This window comes from Echinops telfairi, unplaced genomic scaffold (assembly GCF_000313985.2).
Source record: "Echinops telfairi isolate 266 unplaced genomic scaffold, ASM31398v2 ScPeMD7_443;HRSCAF=831, whole genome shotgun sequence".
NCBI classification, from domain to species: domain Eukaryota; kingdom Metazoa; phylum Chordata; class Mammalia; order Afrosoricida; family Tenrecidae; genus Echinops; species Echinops telfairi.
The window spans coordinates 52501445-52520351 of record NW_022104341.1 but is presented as its reverse complement, the minus strand read 5'-3'; the positions used below and the strand labels follow the sequence as shown (position 1 = coordinate 52520351).

Sequence of the window (18907 nt, the reverse complement as noted above, 5' to 3'; positions counted from 1 at the left end):
TGTGTGTGTGTGTATATATGTACATATAATATATATATATTCCTGCTTCTCCCCAGGAACAGGAAGAAATCTTCCTGCAGATTTCAAGAACAACTAAGTTGCTTCTCAAATTGGCCATTTGCACTCCAGGGCTAAAGCTGAAAGCACACAGTATCGCCTGAGTAATTCAATTGCAGGCAGAATCAATGCAAGTGTGACTGCTGCCTGGTCAAAGGTTGGCCCTAATGCTGCTACTTAAATCAATTTGGTATAAGCTAAGTTTGATTACATTTTCAGTGATGAAGGTTTCAAAAGCAATTTTGAACGTGCCTATTCAGAGGCTATTTCGTTCCATCCCCGTCCATGCTCCTAGTTCCAGAAGCATCTATCTATTTTGTCTGGTGATGATTCGGTCCTGGAGTTGAGAAGAAATGAAAGAGGGCAAAGTGGGAGTGTGGGGAGCAAGAAGAAATGAATGATTGAATAAGCAAAAGTAAATAGCAAATGAGAACCTTACATAAATGATATGAAAGTGAGCAGGTTTAATATTCCTTTAAAAACAAACACGTACAGAGAAACCTGAGAGACCCAGAATTCAATGGGGCTGCCTTGTCTGTCTAGGTGGCCCAAGTTTTCTGCCGTTGAAAAGGTGCAATCTTACCAATTTTCTCTCACTCTCTGTGAGTGGAAAATATTTGTGTTTTCTTTCTCTGACGGGTGTTTGCCTTACATAGATTCCTCATATCACAGGTTTTCAAGAGATAATGATAATGAGAGGAGAAAAGAATTCACAAGTAAAGTAACAAGGAAAAGAAAAGTAAATAACTGATGGACGATGATAACGGTGGGGGTGGGGATATGTAGCAGTCTCCAATTGCTTTGGTGGATGAGATCCATTCTCTCAGATGCTGCCGGCAAGAGGACTGATGGGGAAATATGGTGCTTCTGAATTATGAAGCAAAGTGGCTGTAAGAAAGGATATCAAATATGAACTCTAGCAGGTAAAATTCTAGCTTGAGAGAAATAAACCCTTATGCCTAGTCATAAGCCTGCAGAGTGCTGGTGCACTGATAGCTTATACTAGTCTTCTTAAAAATGTGTTTACTTGGTGAAATAGTTTGATTATAGATATCTATATTTTGGAAAATATTACTACATAACACACTGTAGTGCTCCCAATAAGTTATGAACTTTTGACTAACATGAATTTCTATACAAGTGTACACATTAATTCTTAAACCATAGGCTACTATCCTGCTGCATTTAGAAAATCTATGGCTACATCTTGTCTTACAAAATGTTTTATGAAACTTGTGATTCCTTCTAAGTGGACAGAGTGGTGACCCTAATAGTTCTCTGACAAGAATTATGAACTGCCTCACTAATTAAAAAGCTACACATATACGCTAATTGGATTGATTAGGAAAATCAAGAATGGCAACTAAAGCGTATACAGCTATCTAACATCACATTTTAGAGTGAGCTAACACAATTCAATTCTTTGCCTTAAAACTGTTGAAAAACAAATCTTGTGAAGGCATGGGGGTGGGGTGGGAGAGAGCAAGACAGAGAGAGAGAGAGAGAGAATAAAAGCAGAAAACTTCAACCAACTATAAATGTCTATAGATAATCCATAGGTAAAATAACATTCCCATGCAAGTACGTTTTGCTTGATTTATTTCACTATTACTTATGTACAACTGGGCAGATATCTAATCTGTGTCTTTGGAGAGGGATCCTAGTTGAATTACTTTGATAAGTAAGGAAATCCTGTCTATGGTGAGCAAACTCATTCAATGATGACATGCCTTATTTAGTCATTTGCCTAGTAGTTTTCTGGAAACTAAAATGAAATTTATAGCACTTTAGAGAAAGTATGGCCTGCTGAAATATCATTGCCTTCACAGTTAAGTTTTCCTCTTATTTTCCTTTATCCAGAATATCAAAAAGTACAAAATAAGGAAATTTGATTGTTTTTTTCCTTTGCTCACACTCTTAATTATGCCTCACACAGAAGGGAAATTAAATAATTATAATTACTTGGGCCATTCTTATCTCTGATTCTTACATTAGTGACCCTATTTCCTTTATTTTATTTTTTCTCTAGAGAGACATTATAGCACATAAGTAGAGTTGCAGAAGGAGCTCAGACTTTAACCCTTCATCATGGGCTCAACAGGAGTTCTGATAGTGCAGTGGTTGAGCATTCAACTGCGACCCGAAAGGTTGGTGCTTCAAACTTATTAGCTGTTGTGTCGAAGAAAGATGAGGCAGTGTGCTTCCATAAACATGACAGCCTGGGTAACCACACGGGCAATTCTCTGTCCTAGAGGGTGGCCATGAGTCAGAATCTACGCAAAGGTACAGGGTGTGGGAGCATCTGTCCAAACCATTAGATGATGCTTCGAGTAGAATTAAAGCTGCAGTGAACACAAAGCAAGGCCAGTTAATATTCTTTCAGAGACTTTTAGAGATGCTGGGATTGTCTCATGGTGTCTCTAATATGATCTGCCGCTGGAAAGGCTAAAAAGTGTTTTATTGTAGGGAGAGGCTACGATGCTTCGTCTTTCGGCGGGGAGTGTTGACATGCTTTCATTTTTACAAAGCCCTAATCGCCTCAACTCCCATACACATGGGGTCATATTTTAGCCAGCTTTGTTATAGGGTTAGAGTTTTGTGAAATAAAATAGCAAGCGAGGTCTACTCTAGTGCCTTTTCATAGGTTTTTAGCCCAGAGAATTGAAACTGTGAGCATAAAGGAAATTTCCCTGGGGAGTAACATGCTTTGTAGCGATGACAAAATGATTAGGCCAGCAGTGCTATTGAGCAAAACTTTATGGAAACTCACCACAAAGCCAAACACATTAAAACACAATTTTCCTGTCAATAAAAAATAATTTAGAGCTCAATTACAAAAATGTACAGAAGCGAAAATATTGGCAAGTTTTCTACATTGCTGGAGAGTGAGTATAACTGTAGCAATCAATCCATAAATACCACTATTTTTAAACACATACAGATTTCTTCATATATTAAGTATTACCGCTGAAAGGGGATTAGCTACTGGATTCTTCTTAGTTTACAGATGAAGAAACTGATGTCCAAGAATGAATGGCTTTATCTAAGACTCTAGCCTATAGGGGATGCTATGAGTTAAACAGTGGTTCTCAACCTTCCTAATGCTGCGACCCTTTAATACAGTTCCTCATGTTTTGGTGAACCCCCAACCATAGAATTATTTTGTTGCTACTTCATCACTGTGATTTTGCTACTGTTATGAATCAGGCGACCCCTGACAAAGGGTCATTCAAGCCCAAAGGGGTCACAACCCACAGGTGAGAACCACTGAGTTAGCATGAACTCAATGGCAACAGGTGTGTGGAAGAACCTCTGTAAGTTAAGGTAACACCTTAGGGCACCTAGTGCCCCAACTATGTTTTGTGGTTAAATACGAAAACTCTTTTATAGTTTGTTTTTCATTCTATATTTTTCACAAGCCTGCGGCATTTTTAGGCTATATAATGACAACAGCAAAGATCAACTCTCTCTCCTCCCGTTGCCATTTACTGACCCGTTGTCAACTATGGGGATGTATGTGCAGTGCCAGTAGCTTGACGATGCTGCTGTCAAACTGCCTCTTAACCTGAGAGAAGCACATCAACCGAGTAATTAATCTTGTACAACCCTATCCATCAACCTGCCCACCCCACCCCCATTCCCTATAAATGAATGCCTATGTGCATGGGTGATTTAATTAATAATTCTAATGAAAAGATAACATGATAACAATATGCAGAGGTGCAGTAAATAAGTGAATTAAAGAACTGGTGTTGTTCATTTGAATATCTAGTGAGATAAAGCTAAACAAATTATTGAGGTTATGTACATATTAGCTTCCTTTGAATGATCATGTCCATGTATTATTATTCATGGAGGAGAATGAGAGAAGGGGGTTAGTGCGTTAACATTTAATGAGTATGTGGTGGTATGGATTAGGCAAGATTAAACATTTTAAAAGTCCCATCTAATTTAACCTTCGCTATACTCTGCAATAACTATTTTTCCTATTTATAAGTAAGGAAAATTGAGGCTCAACTATTGAGATAGAGAGAACTGCCCAGACCATGTGAGATCGTGGTCCCACTCTGACCCGTCTGATTCTGAAGCATACTGTCCTTCGCCTGCATAGTACAAGGAACAGTGATGCAAGGGGAGGAGGTGAGGAAATGAATTCACCACCAAATCTGCAGTGACTGTGTACAAAGGTGAGCTCTGAGTCGCCTTCTTAGAAGCATTGATTCCCTCGCCTAGAATGTAACAGGATTGGTCTAGACCAGAATTTTCAAACCTGATGTCTTAAAACTCTATGTTTGTTTGCTTGTTGTGAGGAGTTCTATGTGGTATAGAATGGAGGAAGACTGCCAGGCTAGCATCAAGTCAACCAAACTAATTCCAATTTTATTTTGGTATTAAAAAAAAAACAACAAACCACCTCACTGGCACCAAATTTACTCTGACTCATGCTGACCCTACAAGACAGAATAAACTGCCCCTGTGGGTCTGAGGCTGTAAGTAGAACTGCCCCTGTGGGTTTCTACTCCACGTGAGTGGAAAGCTTCATCTATTTCCCCTGGAGTGCCTGGTGGCTTTGAACTGGTCATATTGTGGCTAGCAGCCCCATGTGTAACCCACTGTGCTACCAGCGCTCCCATTTTGATATTAAGGGTCTACAGAAGGTTTCATTTGGGAAGGGGAAATAATTCTACTACTTACAGAAACGTGCACATAATTGATTAATGCATGAGACCTTTAGCGCTAAGGTTCTGTCAGTTGAGACTCTGGAAGCACTTATGTTGGGTTCTCAGGAGGTCCCAGTTTGGTTCGTCGGAGCACCACAGGTTTTGACAGCTATTCTCATTGCTCCCACCTGCTGAGGCTCAACTCTCACCATGGCAGCGAATGACCTTTATGTCGCTCATGTTTTAGGAGTGCACACAGGTTCTAGCCATCAATTCAGGGAAGAAAAATCTATCCTCTGGCTTCACTCATGCATCAAGTCTGTGTACACACCTACTCTGTGTGATCATTATGAACATGCACATGTGTATTTGTTGGCTATAGTCCATTCAATCAGCTGTGTTACCCATATTAACATTATATGTAACAGAAAACCCAATTTTGTCAACTATTTATAACTAGAACGTACAGGAAAGATTTCCCATTAACATTTTAAGGCCACGAGAATAAAGCGAGTTGGCTCACACTCTGACTTCAATAATCACCAAGTCTAAATTTATTACTGCCTCTTTCAACCAACATGAAAACCCTATCTCTCTTCAGCTGCAGGAGAGATCAATTTCAATCTAAAATATGGATCATTCAAATGTGTAGTCTCACCTTTCATGTGGAATTAGAGTTCATTATAACAGGCAAAGGTAACAGAGAGCTATGTAGCTGTTTATTGGCATGTAGGACATTTGAAGCAAGCAGAGAACTGAAATACTACTTTCAAAGGTACAGGTGATTTAATATTCAATAAATCAGAGGAAAATATTGTTCACCTGCATAAGTCACATTTAAACAGAACAAAACTGTCTTATTAACCACATTCTTACAATTGTCAGCAGTCCCTTCCATTTCGCTTTTTGAATCCACTTATTGACCTATGGGCTAGATGAAAAGAGGTGTTAACTTTTCAAATCAAGTGGGCTGGGAATAAACGCTCTATAACATGAGCAGAACATTTACATAAAATTAATCAGAACCGACTTTATGATGCGTTTGAATTTGGAACTTAATTATTATCCACAGTGAAAGCAAGGTAGGGAAAACTCCATGTTGCTAAGTCCTTCGAATGCTTTATATATAGTGTATACCACTTCTGAAGCAAATGCATGCCAACTGAATAAAGTTAAAGATACACACATGTATACAGTAAAAAAAGAAAAGGTCCTGCAGCATCATTTGGATTGATATTCATGAAAAGGACCTGACACTATACTTTTTGGAAATGCATGACATCCAGACATTTTGCAGTACTATTTTATCTATTGGAGGTTATATGCAATATTAAGAATATATCTGTCCCATATATGTCATATATTAGGACTTAAAGAATGAGTACACCTAGGTGTACTATACTTTTGTAGCTAAAGATTCTTTCCTTAATTAGCTTTCCTCATTTCCTTTTAGGTCGCCCCTTATACATGCCTTATAATGAACATGTGTTCCATTGGGAACATGAGAAATAAGACCTATACAACATGCTTAGCTTATAGAAATGGCTATGAGTTACTGGTTACTGTACACTGCAGCTGATGCCATATACTTGATGAATTGGGCCCATAGATGGCAGGATGGGACTGTTCAGTTCACTTTCATTAAGAAGAGTTTCATCAGTTGCTCATGTACAAGAAGCAAAGAATACGGTTGAAAATAAAATCACAAATAATTGTGAATTTCAAACTTTTTGACTTAATAAGGAATTTTGCTATGAATAGGTAGCGCATTGTCATCCATTATTAATCTTGTGGAAGCACTTTTTCCCTGAAGTTGGAGTACAGAAATAAGTATATTCATTCTCTCCTCTCTTCTCTCTTTCTGAGGGCATTATCTATTTCTGAATGCAGACATCTTACAAAAATAGTTGGGCAAGGAACCTAGAGGACAAAGGCTCGGCATTCTAAGATAGCCTTTCTTTATTTTTTTACCCAAAATATTCCTTTTCCCCATACCTGAGAAAGTATATACTCTTCAGTGGAAATAAATCTATTGATGAAATTACCAACATTTCTATTTAAAATGCAACCTTACTCACAAATACTGCCTAAAGCCCACAGGCCATAGAAGGCAAAGGAATTTAAGATGCCTTCATATTAAACCATATATTATTCATATTAAAGCTCTGCTCACTTTTCCAGGACTCAAAATATATAGCAGGGCATTGTTCATAGAACAATCCCATTGTGCTTCCATGTCATTTTCCATTAATTTCCTGAAGTCCTCCTAAATTTGATAGCAGATGCCATCAAGCAGAGGCTGAAGCAGTCCTGCAGTAAAACAAAGGACGGCGTGTGCAGTTCACCTGTCCTGGGTGCTAAGTGTCTTCATGTATGGGCGTTGTGGGTGTACTCATGGCCACCAGGCTGATGAGCCAGGAAGCAGATGCTATCAGACAAGATACTTCAGGCATAGGATCAGCCTGAGCTTCCTTGCACAGCCAAGCCTCCAGAAAGCTGTTTACTACCAGTCTCTTTACCTATTTTTTTAATCCCAAGCCTCAGCAACCCAGTTTTTATTCTCATTTTTCTACAAAAACATCTCTGGCAAAGATCACCAAACATGCTCCCTAAATGTCCCAGTTGTCCACAGACAGAGGTTGATCGTCTGACTTTCTATGACCTGAGGAGGCTGCGGCATTCGACACTGCTAACTCTCTGTTCATTGATAACAGCCATGGCTTTGGGTCTCTGCTCATGACTCCATGAACACCCGATCAGTGTGCGCTTGCTGAATATGCTCTTCCTCTGCTCACTCCTCCATGTTCATGTGACTCAGATGTCTGTCCTTCCTCGTGTTTTCACTACCTTTATGGCCTTTATGAAAGAACATATTGACTCTCAGGTTGAAATAACCACCTTTATTTTGATAATTTACAAACTGTATTTCTCTTCTGGACTATATATTTAGCTACCTACCAAACACTGATTCAAACTCATGATATCAAAATTGAATTCATTTATCTTCCTTCATTCTCCACCTCCTTCTCCACATCTAAAGCTTATCCTTATCCGGTGTTCTTTTTCCTTCTTTCTTTCTTTTTTTAAAAAAATCATTTTACTGGGGTCTCATATAACTCATCACAATCCATACATCCATCCACTGTGTCAAGCACATTTGTCCATTTGTTGCCATCATAATTCTCAAAACATCTGCTTTTTACTTGAGCCCATGGTATCAGCTCCTCAATTCCCCCCCCCCATGAACCCTTAATAATTTATAAATTATTATTATTTTGTCATATCTTACACTGGCCGACGTCTCCCTTCACCCGTTTTCCTGCTGTCCATCCCCCAGGGAGGGAGTTATTTGTAGATCCTTGTAATTGGTTCCCTCTTTCTACCCCACATTGTGGTGAGGAAATCTGATGGAGCCCGGCTATCAAAAGATACAACGTCTGGGCTCTTAAAGGCTTGAAGATAAACAAGTGGCCCTCTAGTTGAGAAGCAAAGCTCACGTGGAAGAAGCACACCAGCTTCTGTGATTACAAGGTGTCGAAAGGATCTGGTATCAGGCATCAAAGAACAAAAATTTTTATCATTGTGAATGAGGGGGAGTGCAGAGTGGAGACCCAAAACCCATCTGTAGGCAACTGTACATCCCCTACAGAAGGGCTGCGGGGAGGAGATGAGCCAATCAGGGTGCAGTGTAGCAATGATGAAACATACAACTTTCCTCTAGTTCTTAAATACTTCCTCCCCCTACCATCCTGATCCCAATTCTACCTTACAAATCTGGCTAGACCGGAGGATGTACACTGAAACAGATAGAAACTGGAAACACAGGGAATCCAGGACAGATGATCCCTTCAGGACCAGTCGGTGAGAGTGGCAATACCATACCGGGAGGGTGGAGGGAAGGTGGGGTATCCTTTGTTCTTATCCTGGTTACTGTCACCAAGTGTAGCTTGTAAGGCTTTAGCTAGATTCCTGGCAGTCCCTACCCTTATTTTCAGATTTAATCATTAACTTCTATCTCCTAAAGAGCTCACTGATATCTCACCTTTGATAATATTTTTTGAGAAATTATATTTTTCTGCATTGATTATTAGCAAAACTGGATTTAGCCCTCTGTATTGCTCATGAACATCTTTCAGAAATCATTTTGTTTATATCATTCTGTTGCTAAAGTTATTCAGTGGTTCTCCAAAATCCCAAAGATAAAGTTCAAACTCCTATGCAGCCCTAATTCCTGACAATTTTTCTAGTCTTATCTCAAATACTCTCCTCCCACCTTTCATTCAAACAATACTTAAGGACTATTGTGTCATCATATGTATCAGGCTCTTTCATATTCCCATGTTGTCATCGAGGTTGCTTCCTCCCCCTCTGGTGTCTTTTTGTCTGTCTCTCTGTTTCCCCCCCATTTCTCTCTCTCTCTCTCTCTCTCTCTCTCTCATTACCACACCTAGATTCAACCCAATCACACTCTTAATCAAAGGATCCTTTATAAGTTGCTCTGAGTCATCAAACTTAATTGATGATTCTTTTATTTGTGCGACTGTATTTTTTTGCCACTGAAATGAGACTGGGATGGCTGAGACGGTTTTGAATTATATCTTAATTGTAATTCATATAGTGATATTAGCGATCTTAAATGAAAGCCTATCCAGGAGAGCCTCTTCACCGGGCATCACTGGGGTGGGATTTCCTTTGCTGCATGACCAGTGTTTGTTGTCCTCCTTGCACGTCTGAAAAATCCTGGAGGATCAACTTCTGGCTCTGTTCAGCTTTTCCTTCCCAACACCTAGCAGAGTGCCTTGCTCATTGTAGGAAAGCTTTATATATTTGAAAAATGAATGTTACTGCTGAGTGAACTACTGAGTCTCAGAATAGAACTATGGTATCGAGTCTCCTATTACTCTGAATCTCCCAGATGTCTGAACTGCCATGCTACAAACATAATTTTTAATTTGGAATTAAGTTCCACATAGTCTGGTTCATGTGCGGAGCAAGAGATGTGGCTCAGTTATGAACTATATTTGGGAAATTATTTAAAATTTTCATGATTTCTCTTCGGTTTGCCAGGAAATGTTTACCATCTAAATCATTGACAAAGTAATGGAAAGTCTCTCATTAAAAAAAGTCAATCATCTAAATATTATTTTTGGAATAAATGCAACTGAGTGTCCTTGGGGGAGATAGCTTTGAAGTAAAAATGGCTAACATGAACTGAGGACTTAATATTGTTACAGGCTGAGAGATATGTATGTCCTTGAATGCATCATCCTCTTTAATTGTTTTACTCTGTGAGGTAGGAGCTATTATTGTTCTCTTTTATAAATTAGTTAACTGAGGTTTTGGAATTGAAGAAATTTGAAATGCTTCAATTGAAGTCAGAAAAAAGTAATACGTGGAAAAACTTGTATTCAAATGAAGGCTTGTTCAATGCATTTTGTATCACACACATACACGCTATACTTTTTTAATATCTAAACTATAGTTTGCTGCCTTTTGTCTTCTTAGTGATCTGGAAAATGTGGGTTAATACATGTCAGTAGTGAATGTAATTTTCTCAGGTCTTATCCTAAATAGTTGTAGATGTGATACAGATTTCCTGTGGTTGAGCTCTGCTGGAATGCTATTATCAAACAAGCAGTTTGTTTATTATGCATAAGCAGTAAGCCAGGTAACACACATTTTCAATCAACCTGTCTTTAAGCTTATTATCTGTTCTGGAATACAAATCATGAAACCATGAAAAGTTTTCTTATTCATAATATGTACCAATTATAACCATGCCAGATGCATTGGGTCTGCCCTTCTCTCCTGATAAGGGGATAAGACAAGATACACACTCTTTTTCCTGCAGGAGCGGCTGATCTCCAGCAGCAGTGTTTTTTGTGTGGTTTTACTTTTTGTAATTCTTGCATTAGGTAAGAAGCTAATGTATTAGATCAGTTTAGGACTTATTTCCATTCTTGAATCCTGTTAGAGGTTTGTAAAATTCTCATTAAATGACTTTGTGGAATTTTCATCAGAATTCATAGCAAAGGACCCACTGTCATCTCTTAAGAGAATTATTCTCTATGAGTAGTTTGCAAATTGTCCTAGTCTCCTTAGGATGCTTTAAAAGGGGGGTGGGCGCAATAAAAATAGTGGCTTCCAAAAGAATGCATTTGTCCACGTGAATTGCTTGGATTGGATGGCTGTTACCTGCATAGGATATTATAAAGCATTCTAAAAATATGCATAGTTAAATGTGTCTGAGTGATTTTATATAGCAAATTTTTGTTTGAATATTAGCACTACTCACCTTTCATATGAGATTAAGTCAAAAAGTATCACTAGTAGATTTACAGTTCATAGCTATATGAGTTTATCTTTAATAACTGTTTAAACCTCCTCTATGATCAGTGGAAGGCTGCAGAGAAGTTCACTCAATAATATACTTATTTCAGTCCCATTAGGGTTTGTTTTATTAAAAGTACAATAAAAATAGTGGCTTCAAAGGGAATCTACTTGGCCAGTTAAATTCAAAGCAGACAGATCAGCTCAGAAGGTTATCGTATGTGTGTTCTGAGATCCCCAGGGGGGCGATCTTGATAGCTTTTCCTCTAAGGATACGGGATGATTAGGGGACTTAATAATACTTAGAACAAGTTATTCTAAGGGAATTTTTTTTGGTCTATCATGGCAATGGGCATGCTTACTTTTCATAGTCATAAGGACTGTCCTAAAATAATTTCATAGGTAACTTTACCTCATCCACCTTAGAGACCTGTTCTTGTCCCTTTAGTCTGTGTTTGTTCTCCAAACTCACAAAATCATTAAAATGGAACACAAGTCGAGTTCCTCAAGAATGTGGAAACTGACATTTTGACGTGCTATAAATCAAAGGGTACAGACTGTTGGGGACAAGGTGAGCGAGAGAAACGTGGTCTTCAGAAGTGTAGAAACATAGATGGAGGCTCTGTTGAGAAATGGCTTCACATTTTAATTGTTTGTTTGGTAAAGGTTTCCATGATCTTACAGCAATAGTATTTAACTTGCACTCTTGCTTAAATCTGGATTGCTTTTTTTAACACTAATATATTTTACATTTAAAAATTAGTTTTCCAACATTGAAGAATAATAGCATCTTATTCTCAAAAGTTTATAAAAAACAAAAGAAATCCAATTATATTCTAATTAAAGGTCCATTGTCTAAATAATGTGTCCCAAGTGATGTAGTATATGACTTAAGTGTCACTCCAATGATGGCCTGATGCTCAAAATGACAAACGATAGGAAAAACATGTGTCCCAAAGCCAGATTGTCCTTGTTATAGTCTGAAATCTGTCACTTACTAACCGGTGCTGTCGGTCACAGTGTTCATTTCTCTTTCCTCATTTATAAAAGGGAAAATGTAGCATCTACATCTTTTACGTATTGTGAGAATTCAATGAAACGCATATAAAGAAATTGGAATAGTCAAATCCAGGGGAAGTAAACAATCACTGTTATTCAGAATGGCTGCAACCTTACCTTGCAGATCTAGAGGCTACAAGTACATACTCTGCAGCCCAAACCCAGTTTGTTCTTTATTCACTAACTCATTCACCTTACTGATTACCTATTAAATACTGCAGATGGTGATATAGGAGGTAAATCATCAGACATTGATATCCTTCCCTCAAAGAGCTTACAATTTGGTGGAGGGATCAAAACTGCCTAAAAGCAATTCTAACACAAACTGGAAGGTGCACAATGCTAGAACACTTCCCAATGAAGTCAAATAAGAGTTTTGAATGCACAGTCACTTCTGAAAATTGCAAGGCAGGATTGTGTGTTGTCTTGATTAACAAAATATTCAAATGTTGCTAATATTTGTGGGCTCCTCCACACACACAGGGCACGGATGGAGAAGGGCATCACTAGAGTCCACTCTGAAGGTTTGCACGTCTACATGTCTTACAGCTGTTTGTTATTTCCCAATGATTGTCGGAAGGTCACCAGAGCAAAACAAATACTAATACAAGTGACATTTGCTCTTAATTTTTCATTTTCATTGTTGTTCCAGTTTTGAGAATCAGAAAGTGTCTTAGAAATTAAAATAGAAAAAAATAAAAGTATTAAGCCTTAAATTTTTCATTACTTTGCCTGTAATTTATTTCTTAGTTCAGATTCTTGAATATTTAAACCATTTGAAATATTAATAACGTAAAGAATTATCAATATTTACATTAAATTGAAATTCAGATTGCTCCCTAATATTTTAAAGGTTTATATTATTTGTAATTATACCAAAACCTGATCCCGATGGAAGAAAAGTAATTAAGTATTGCATGATCACTTTGGGTGGCTAGAAATGTTTGCTTCTCCAGAATAAGGCCCACGGAAATATTAAAACACATTAAATTAGAAGAATAAAATGTGTGATGTTTAGAAGTAAATACAGTAAAAATAATCATATGAGAAATTATTTTAAAGTGATATTTTATATTTTATATCAAAGGGTCTCAAATGTGTTAATTCAAAGTTCATATATGAGACTTATTATAGTATATTTTTAAATAGTAGTAGTATCATATCTCATTTGTGGTTTCTGCAAAATGGAAATGATAATGTTTGTGAGGTAATATTTGCATTTCATAGAGGTAGTTTACTATTATAGCATAGTACAAACAAATACATGCCAGGATACTATAAAATTAAATTAAATTAATAAGAATGATTCAGATAATACTAATAACTGAAAATATAGTTTATTATCTAGAATCTTCTTTGGACATTTTGAGAAATATTCACATTCAGAAATATTTTTTGGGTTATTTCAGGTTTAATATTTGCATAAACTTTTCTCCATCCAACTCATCCTTGAGTTTACTCTTTGTCTATTTCTAGCCCGAAGTGACAAATATATATTAAAATTTACAGTATTCGTTACTAAAACTTTATGCTGTAATCACATGGGTACAATCTTTTGTTCGTGATTCTTTACTTACTATTTTATTTATGGCATATACTCCATGAGGAATGTCTAAGGAAGACCAATCAACAGTAAATCCAAGCGTACTTATCTATGTGTCCATATAATACAATTAATTTAAGAAAACAAACAGTAAATGAACCCCACCCCCACAGAAAAAATCCCCATCGTGCCACATGACATCAGTAAGAGAACATTTTCCAGTTGGCTTTATGTTTTATTCCCCCCCTGCTCTGGTGTAAGTCATTTTTTCTAAATACATATAGACTTCTATGAGAATAAAATATTTTTAAATGTCCAACTTTATTTGGGGACAAAATCTGCCCTGTGTAAAAGACTGAAGTTTGAGAAAGAAAATTTTCATCCTTAAATGTTATCTCTACTAGTGAATGGGAGCCAAGAGGCAATCGGGGCCATGCTGGCCATGCTGTATTACTTACGGTTAAGAGGCAGGCTTGCATTGGTAGTGCCTAGCTTGTTGGCAGCCACACAAGTATAATTGCCAAAGTGCTCCTGAGTCACATTGGTGACGGTGAGAATGGATCTTGTGCTAAAGTTTTGAATAATAATTCCTTGTTGACCATTGAAGAGCCTAGAAGGCAAAATAAACTTCAGGTAAATACGCATTGTGAATACAATTTTCATTTCATCTTAAATAGGGTTGTCGCAGCAACCCATAGACACTTTTGGCCACACTGAAGTTAGTATGTAGCATGACAATGCACACAGGGTTCCCTTACTTCAGGAGATCTGGGGAAGAAGTGGCTAATGACAATTGTGCGCTGCTCCTGTGATGTTGCTTCTGCTGCGTAACAAAGTAAGCTTAGATATTCATGTGTCCTCCTCGTGTGAAATTTTGTAATTTAGAAAAATAAACGGACTACTGAAATGACATCACCTCTGCCACAGTCAAGAGAGGGTAAAACAGGATTAAATATAAAGATTCTGTTAAAAGTCCAAACTGATGATTTCTAGATGTGCTGCCTAGGATATGGCTAAGCTTGGGTATTACTAGATTACACCCATGGAAGTCAGTCTTTCAGTCTTAAAGCTCTAAGAAAGGATGACTTTGAGGTCAGTGTCCTCATTACTATACTGACATTGATGCTGTGGGCAACCAGACTGGGATCCACCATTATACATAGAGTCAGAGCTGGACTGCTGGGTATAGCATCTAGAATTGTGGACCACAGTTCTATCTCTTAGTAAAGTTCCTGAGAAAGTCTTTTAATCTTTCTGGGTCTCAATATGGGATTCAGTTTTACCTGACCCTGTCCTATCCATCAATCTCGCTTCAGACTTCTAAGCAGTTAAACTGGTACATATGTCTTTACAATTCTCCATTCATGGCATGCCCATGCTTGATTTGCCATGTTTGAGAATCTGCATACTCTAGTTCCCTCCTCCCCTTTGTCTCTACCAACCAGACCTTTCCATCCCAATTAAGTCACAACCTAACACTTATTTCTCTTTTTCTATTTGCTTCTCAAATAATCCTCCCCTCTCTCTCTGAATGACTCTTTTTAAATTGAAACTATGGTCTTCATTTATCCCCTTTTCACAGTCTTTGGTACAAATGTTCAGTAATGGTAGCCAGATACCATTTATATCTGCTTTCATGGAAATGTCAATGGTGTAACACCCCATCCATAGCTCCAAAAAGGCTGGGGTCCATGAAAGGGTCATTTGACAACCCCCAAAGGGGTCGCGACCCACAGGTGAGAACCGCTGGTCTCTAGGGATCAACCACAGCATCCAAGATTAGACAGGAAGTTTATGTTACAGGAGGAAAAACTCAAAGAGGGAGGGTAAAAATGGTTTCAAAACTCAAAACAGATACTCATGATCACTGAATTGTATGTACAGCAACTGTGGAGTCAGTGTGCTTTGCTGTGGATACCATCAACAAAATAACAACAACATAAAAATTATTATGGCATTTATAAAATTTGACTAGATTTTTGCATTATTCTCTCTACTAGGTTTCATATATACAATCTTTCAACCCAAATACACTCTTTTTAAAAACCCTAAAGACAGGACTACCTAGACCAATGTTCTCTATTATTGGCATCTTACATCATAGTTAAGAGTTGGCCCCTCGGTACATAAGAGAGTACACAGACCAAGGATTCCATTGCTATTTGTACATGTTCAATGGCTCGTTCCTCCGAAACAGACATCTCATTTCTTCTTCCTAGTCTGGAAGTACCCTGAAATCTGTTCATACTGGGTGACCCTACTGTTATTTGAAATACCAGTGACAGAATTTTCAGCCTCACACCAACCACCACAGCACAACAAACTGACAGAAATTTGGAAATACAGCCAAAAATCTCCTCAGAAACAAGGATGGCAAGACTTCAGTTCATGCACTTTGGACATGTTTTCAGGAGAGAACACTCCCTGGGGGGGTGGCACAGGGGGTGGGTAGGGAGGGGGACTTTCAGGCTTCTTAAAGTGGAGGGTCAGTGAAAAGGAGCAAGATCGTCCAGGGGATGAACTGACACAGAGGTTGCAATGATGGGCTTCGTCACCACAAGGGGTTGCAGACGGAACCATAATTGTGAGGCTGGTACAGGCCTGGGCAGGGTTTCCTCCTATTGCAGGGAGGGTCATGCGAGTCAGACCCTGCTCGACAACCCCTGACACAACTACAACCTCAACACATCAAGGGGAACCCGAGCATAGACCGTCAACATACACCTTACTGAGTCCCCTTCATCAGTCCTTTTAAGAGATTTCTCTTGGCAAAGAAGAAGTCTATTACAAAGAGGATTCTACCTAGATGCAAACACCTCCCTAACCAACCCCCAACCCACTGTTAGAGGGGTCATAACAAAGTAGGAGCTAGGTGAATGGCAAGTTAGTTTGTCCTTTGTCATGTGCTCAAGTTCTTGTGCCACATATTTCTTTCATCGTGAAGTTGATAATAAATGGCATCTTCCAGACAGTTTAAGTTAATTCCTTTGCATTATGGAATGTGGTTCGCATCTGAACTTAAATAAAATATACTGTAGTTAAATGCAGATTAAAATAAGCAGCCTTGCTTGATTGCTCTGTAAATTGCTTATGTTTCATGTAATAGCTGAACTTGGATTATCCACATGTCAAATTTTAATCAGATTTATAATATTTGAGTTGCATAAACATTGAGCAAACTTGACCTTGAACAATAAATGTAAGGCTCTTCAATTCTGACACAAGAAAATGGGACATAAAGTATCAAGGAGGTGGAAACCTTATATTCTTTCTGTGGTACTTAGGGATCATGTCAACTAGATTCTTTGACTGGGGGTGGAGTCTAACCTGTCCAACAAGTCACAGCATGATGACACTTCCTTGATGTCATAAGTCTTTTGTATAGAACAAGATGACCCATCTCTCTACCACCTTGCCTTCCTGCGTGCTGTGCCCGACCTCAAGGGGTGGCTCTCGGCACCCTGCAGTGCTTCCACCAACCTTGGATCCATGCAACTCTGTACCCAATGGCCTGGGACCACCCTGCTGCCCACTTCACTGTGATGCCTCACTGGCCTGCCGCTACATGAATTGGAAGAGTGACTAGCCCTGAGTTTATGGACTAGAGTTGGACTGGATGGATACCTACAGATTATATGATTTTTTTGATATCAAATCTTTTCTTATAAATAGATGAACACCACTGGATTTGTTTCTGTGACAATCAAGCGTAGCACATTTTCTCATATTACAAATCTTTCAATATGTATGGTCATTACGCCATAAACCCCACCGAACCATTAGGATGATTATAACTCATGGATACTCCCTGTCCTTCGGAATGGAATTTTACATAGAGTTTGCAATGGCTATCAAATTTGGAAGTAGATCACTGGGTACCTCTTGGTGAATTTGAATCACAGCTTTTCAGTTAGCAGCAAGTGCTTAAACATTTGCATCACCCAGGAGCTTTACTATACCATACCAATCACTTTATTATCAACTAATCAGTATATGTTGTATATAAAGTTCACAATTTCAACATAATGGTATACATCATGCAAACAAATGGTTAATATGCTCAGCTGCTAATCAACAGATGAGACGTTTAAGTCCAGTTACAGGTGTCCCAGAAGAAAGGCCTAGTAATTTAATTCGGGTAAAGCAGTCACTGAAACATTATGGAATATAAGTCTACTCTGACACATGTAAGGCGACTACGAGTCAGAGTTTATTGGCCATATTTCCCCAGAAGATTCAGCAATTCGCTAGACAATTAAATCCCCCTTGTGCTTCATTTACCAATACCAGGATTTGTTTTACTGCTAACAAACTGAGAATGAATTTACCAAGGTCTTCAATTGGCTAGACCATGGGAAGACAATCTCCTGGGGGTCTATTAAGACTCTCCATGCGACTGTTTGCTTGTGTTCCTTATGGCTGTCTTTCTAAGTGAAAGATTTCCCATTTCTGGCTTCTCAGTGTAACTGAAGGCAAAGCGCAGATGTTCCTGAATCATGCACCGTATCTATACTCTGTGGGTAGGAACTCGTTGGCCTCTGGCCAGCAGTACTTTGCGCATCCTTACCAGACCGGCACATAGAGTGTGCCAACCCCTGCGGCTCAAATCAGCCAGGCAGTTGGTTATGAACAATAAAAAAGAACAGCACCTCCCTGGGGGGACTCTCTGTGATCTGGGGGAAGCCACCTCTAGAAGAAGCCCCAAGCTCACTTTCTTTGGAAGTTAAGAGTTTGAGAAGTGCTGACTCCTCAGACATGGTGTAGGAACCTCTCTTTTCCAGGCAGATGGCTGGGAAAGATTAGTGAAGCTGACTTTAGTGAGAGAGATTTCTGGCTTGATGTCTATGTCTGGCGAATATACGTTTGAGATTCTCCTGCAGGGATTCTGGGGAAGTGGTTCTCAACTCTTCGTATTAGTTGTGGAAACATTCATTAAATTACAGAAAAGATGAGTTCTCTGTTAGATGATTAGGGACTTAGTTGGGAAACTTGTGATCTCGGTTCTTGAAAAGAACAAAACAGAAAGGAGTAATCAGATATATGAAGTGGTATTTATAGCCCAAGGGTACTTTAATCGTAATAGAGACGCTGAACATAAAAGCTTAGCTCCTCTACGGTACTGAGAACCGAAATGTAAGCCACAGCTAGACGCTCTAGCACTTCCATCAAGTTGGTTCCACTCATAGTGACCCTGTAAAACGAAGTACAACTGAGATGATCTGTTTTTACAGCTACAAAGAGCCTCATCTTTCTCCCA

At 38.6% G+C, this 18907-nt stretch overlaps 1 protein-coding gene across 1 annotated transcript in view; it reads right to left on the bottom strand.

Annotated features, from left to right (window-relative positions):
- Positions 1-18907, bottom strand: part of NEGR1 (neuronal growth regulator 1) — a 1031997-nt gene that overhangs the window by 212984 nt on the left and 800106 nt on the right. Inside the window, exon 6 of the mRNA XM_004699331.2 lies at positions 14109-14260. Within this exon, the coding sequence (XP_004699388.1) occupies positions 14109-14260 (152 nt within the window). The remainder of the gene's footprint in view (positions 1-14108; positions 14261-18907) is intronic.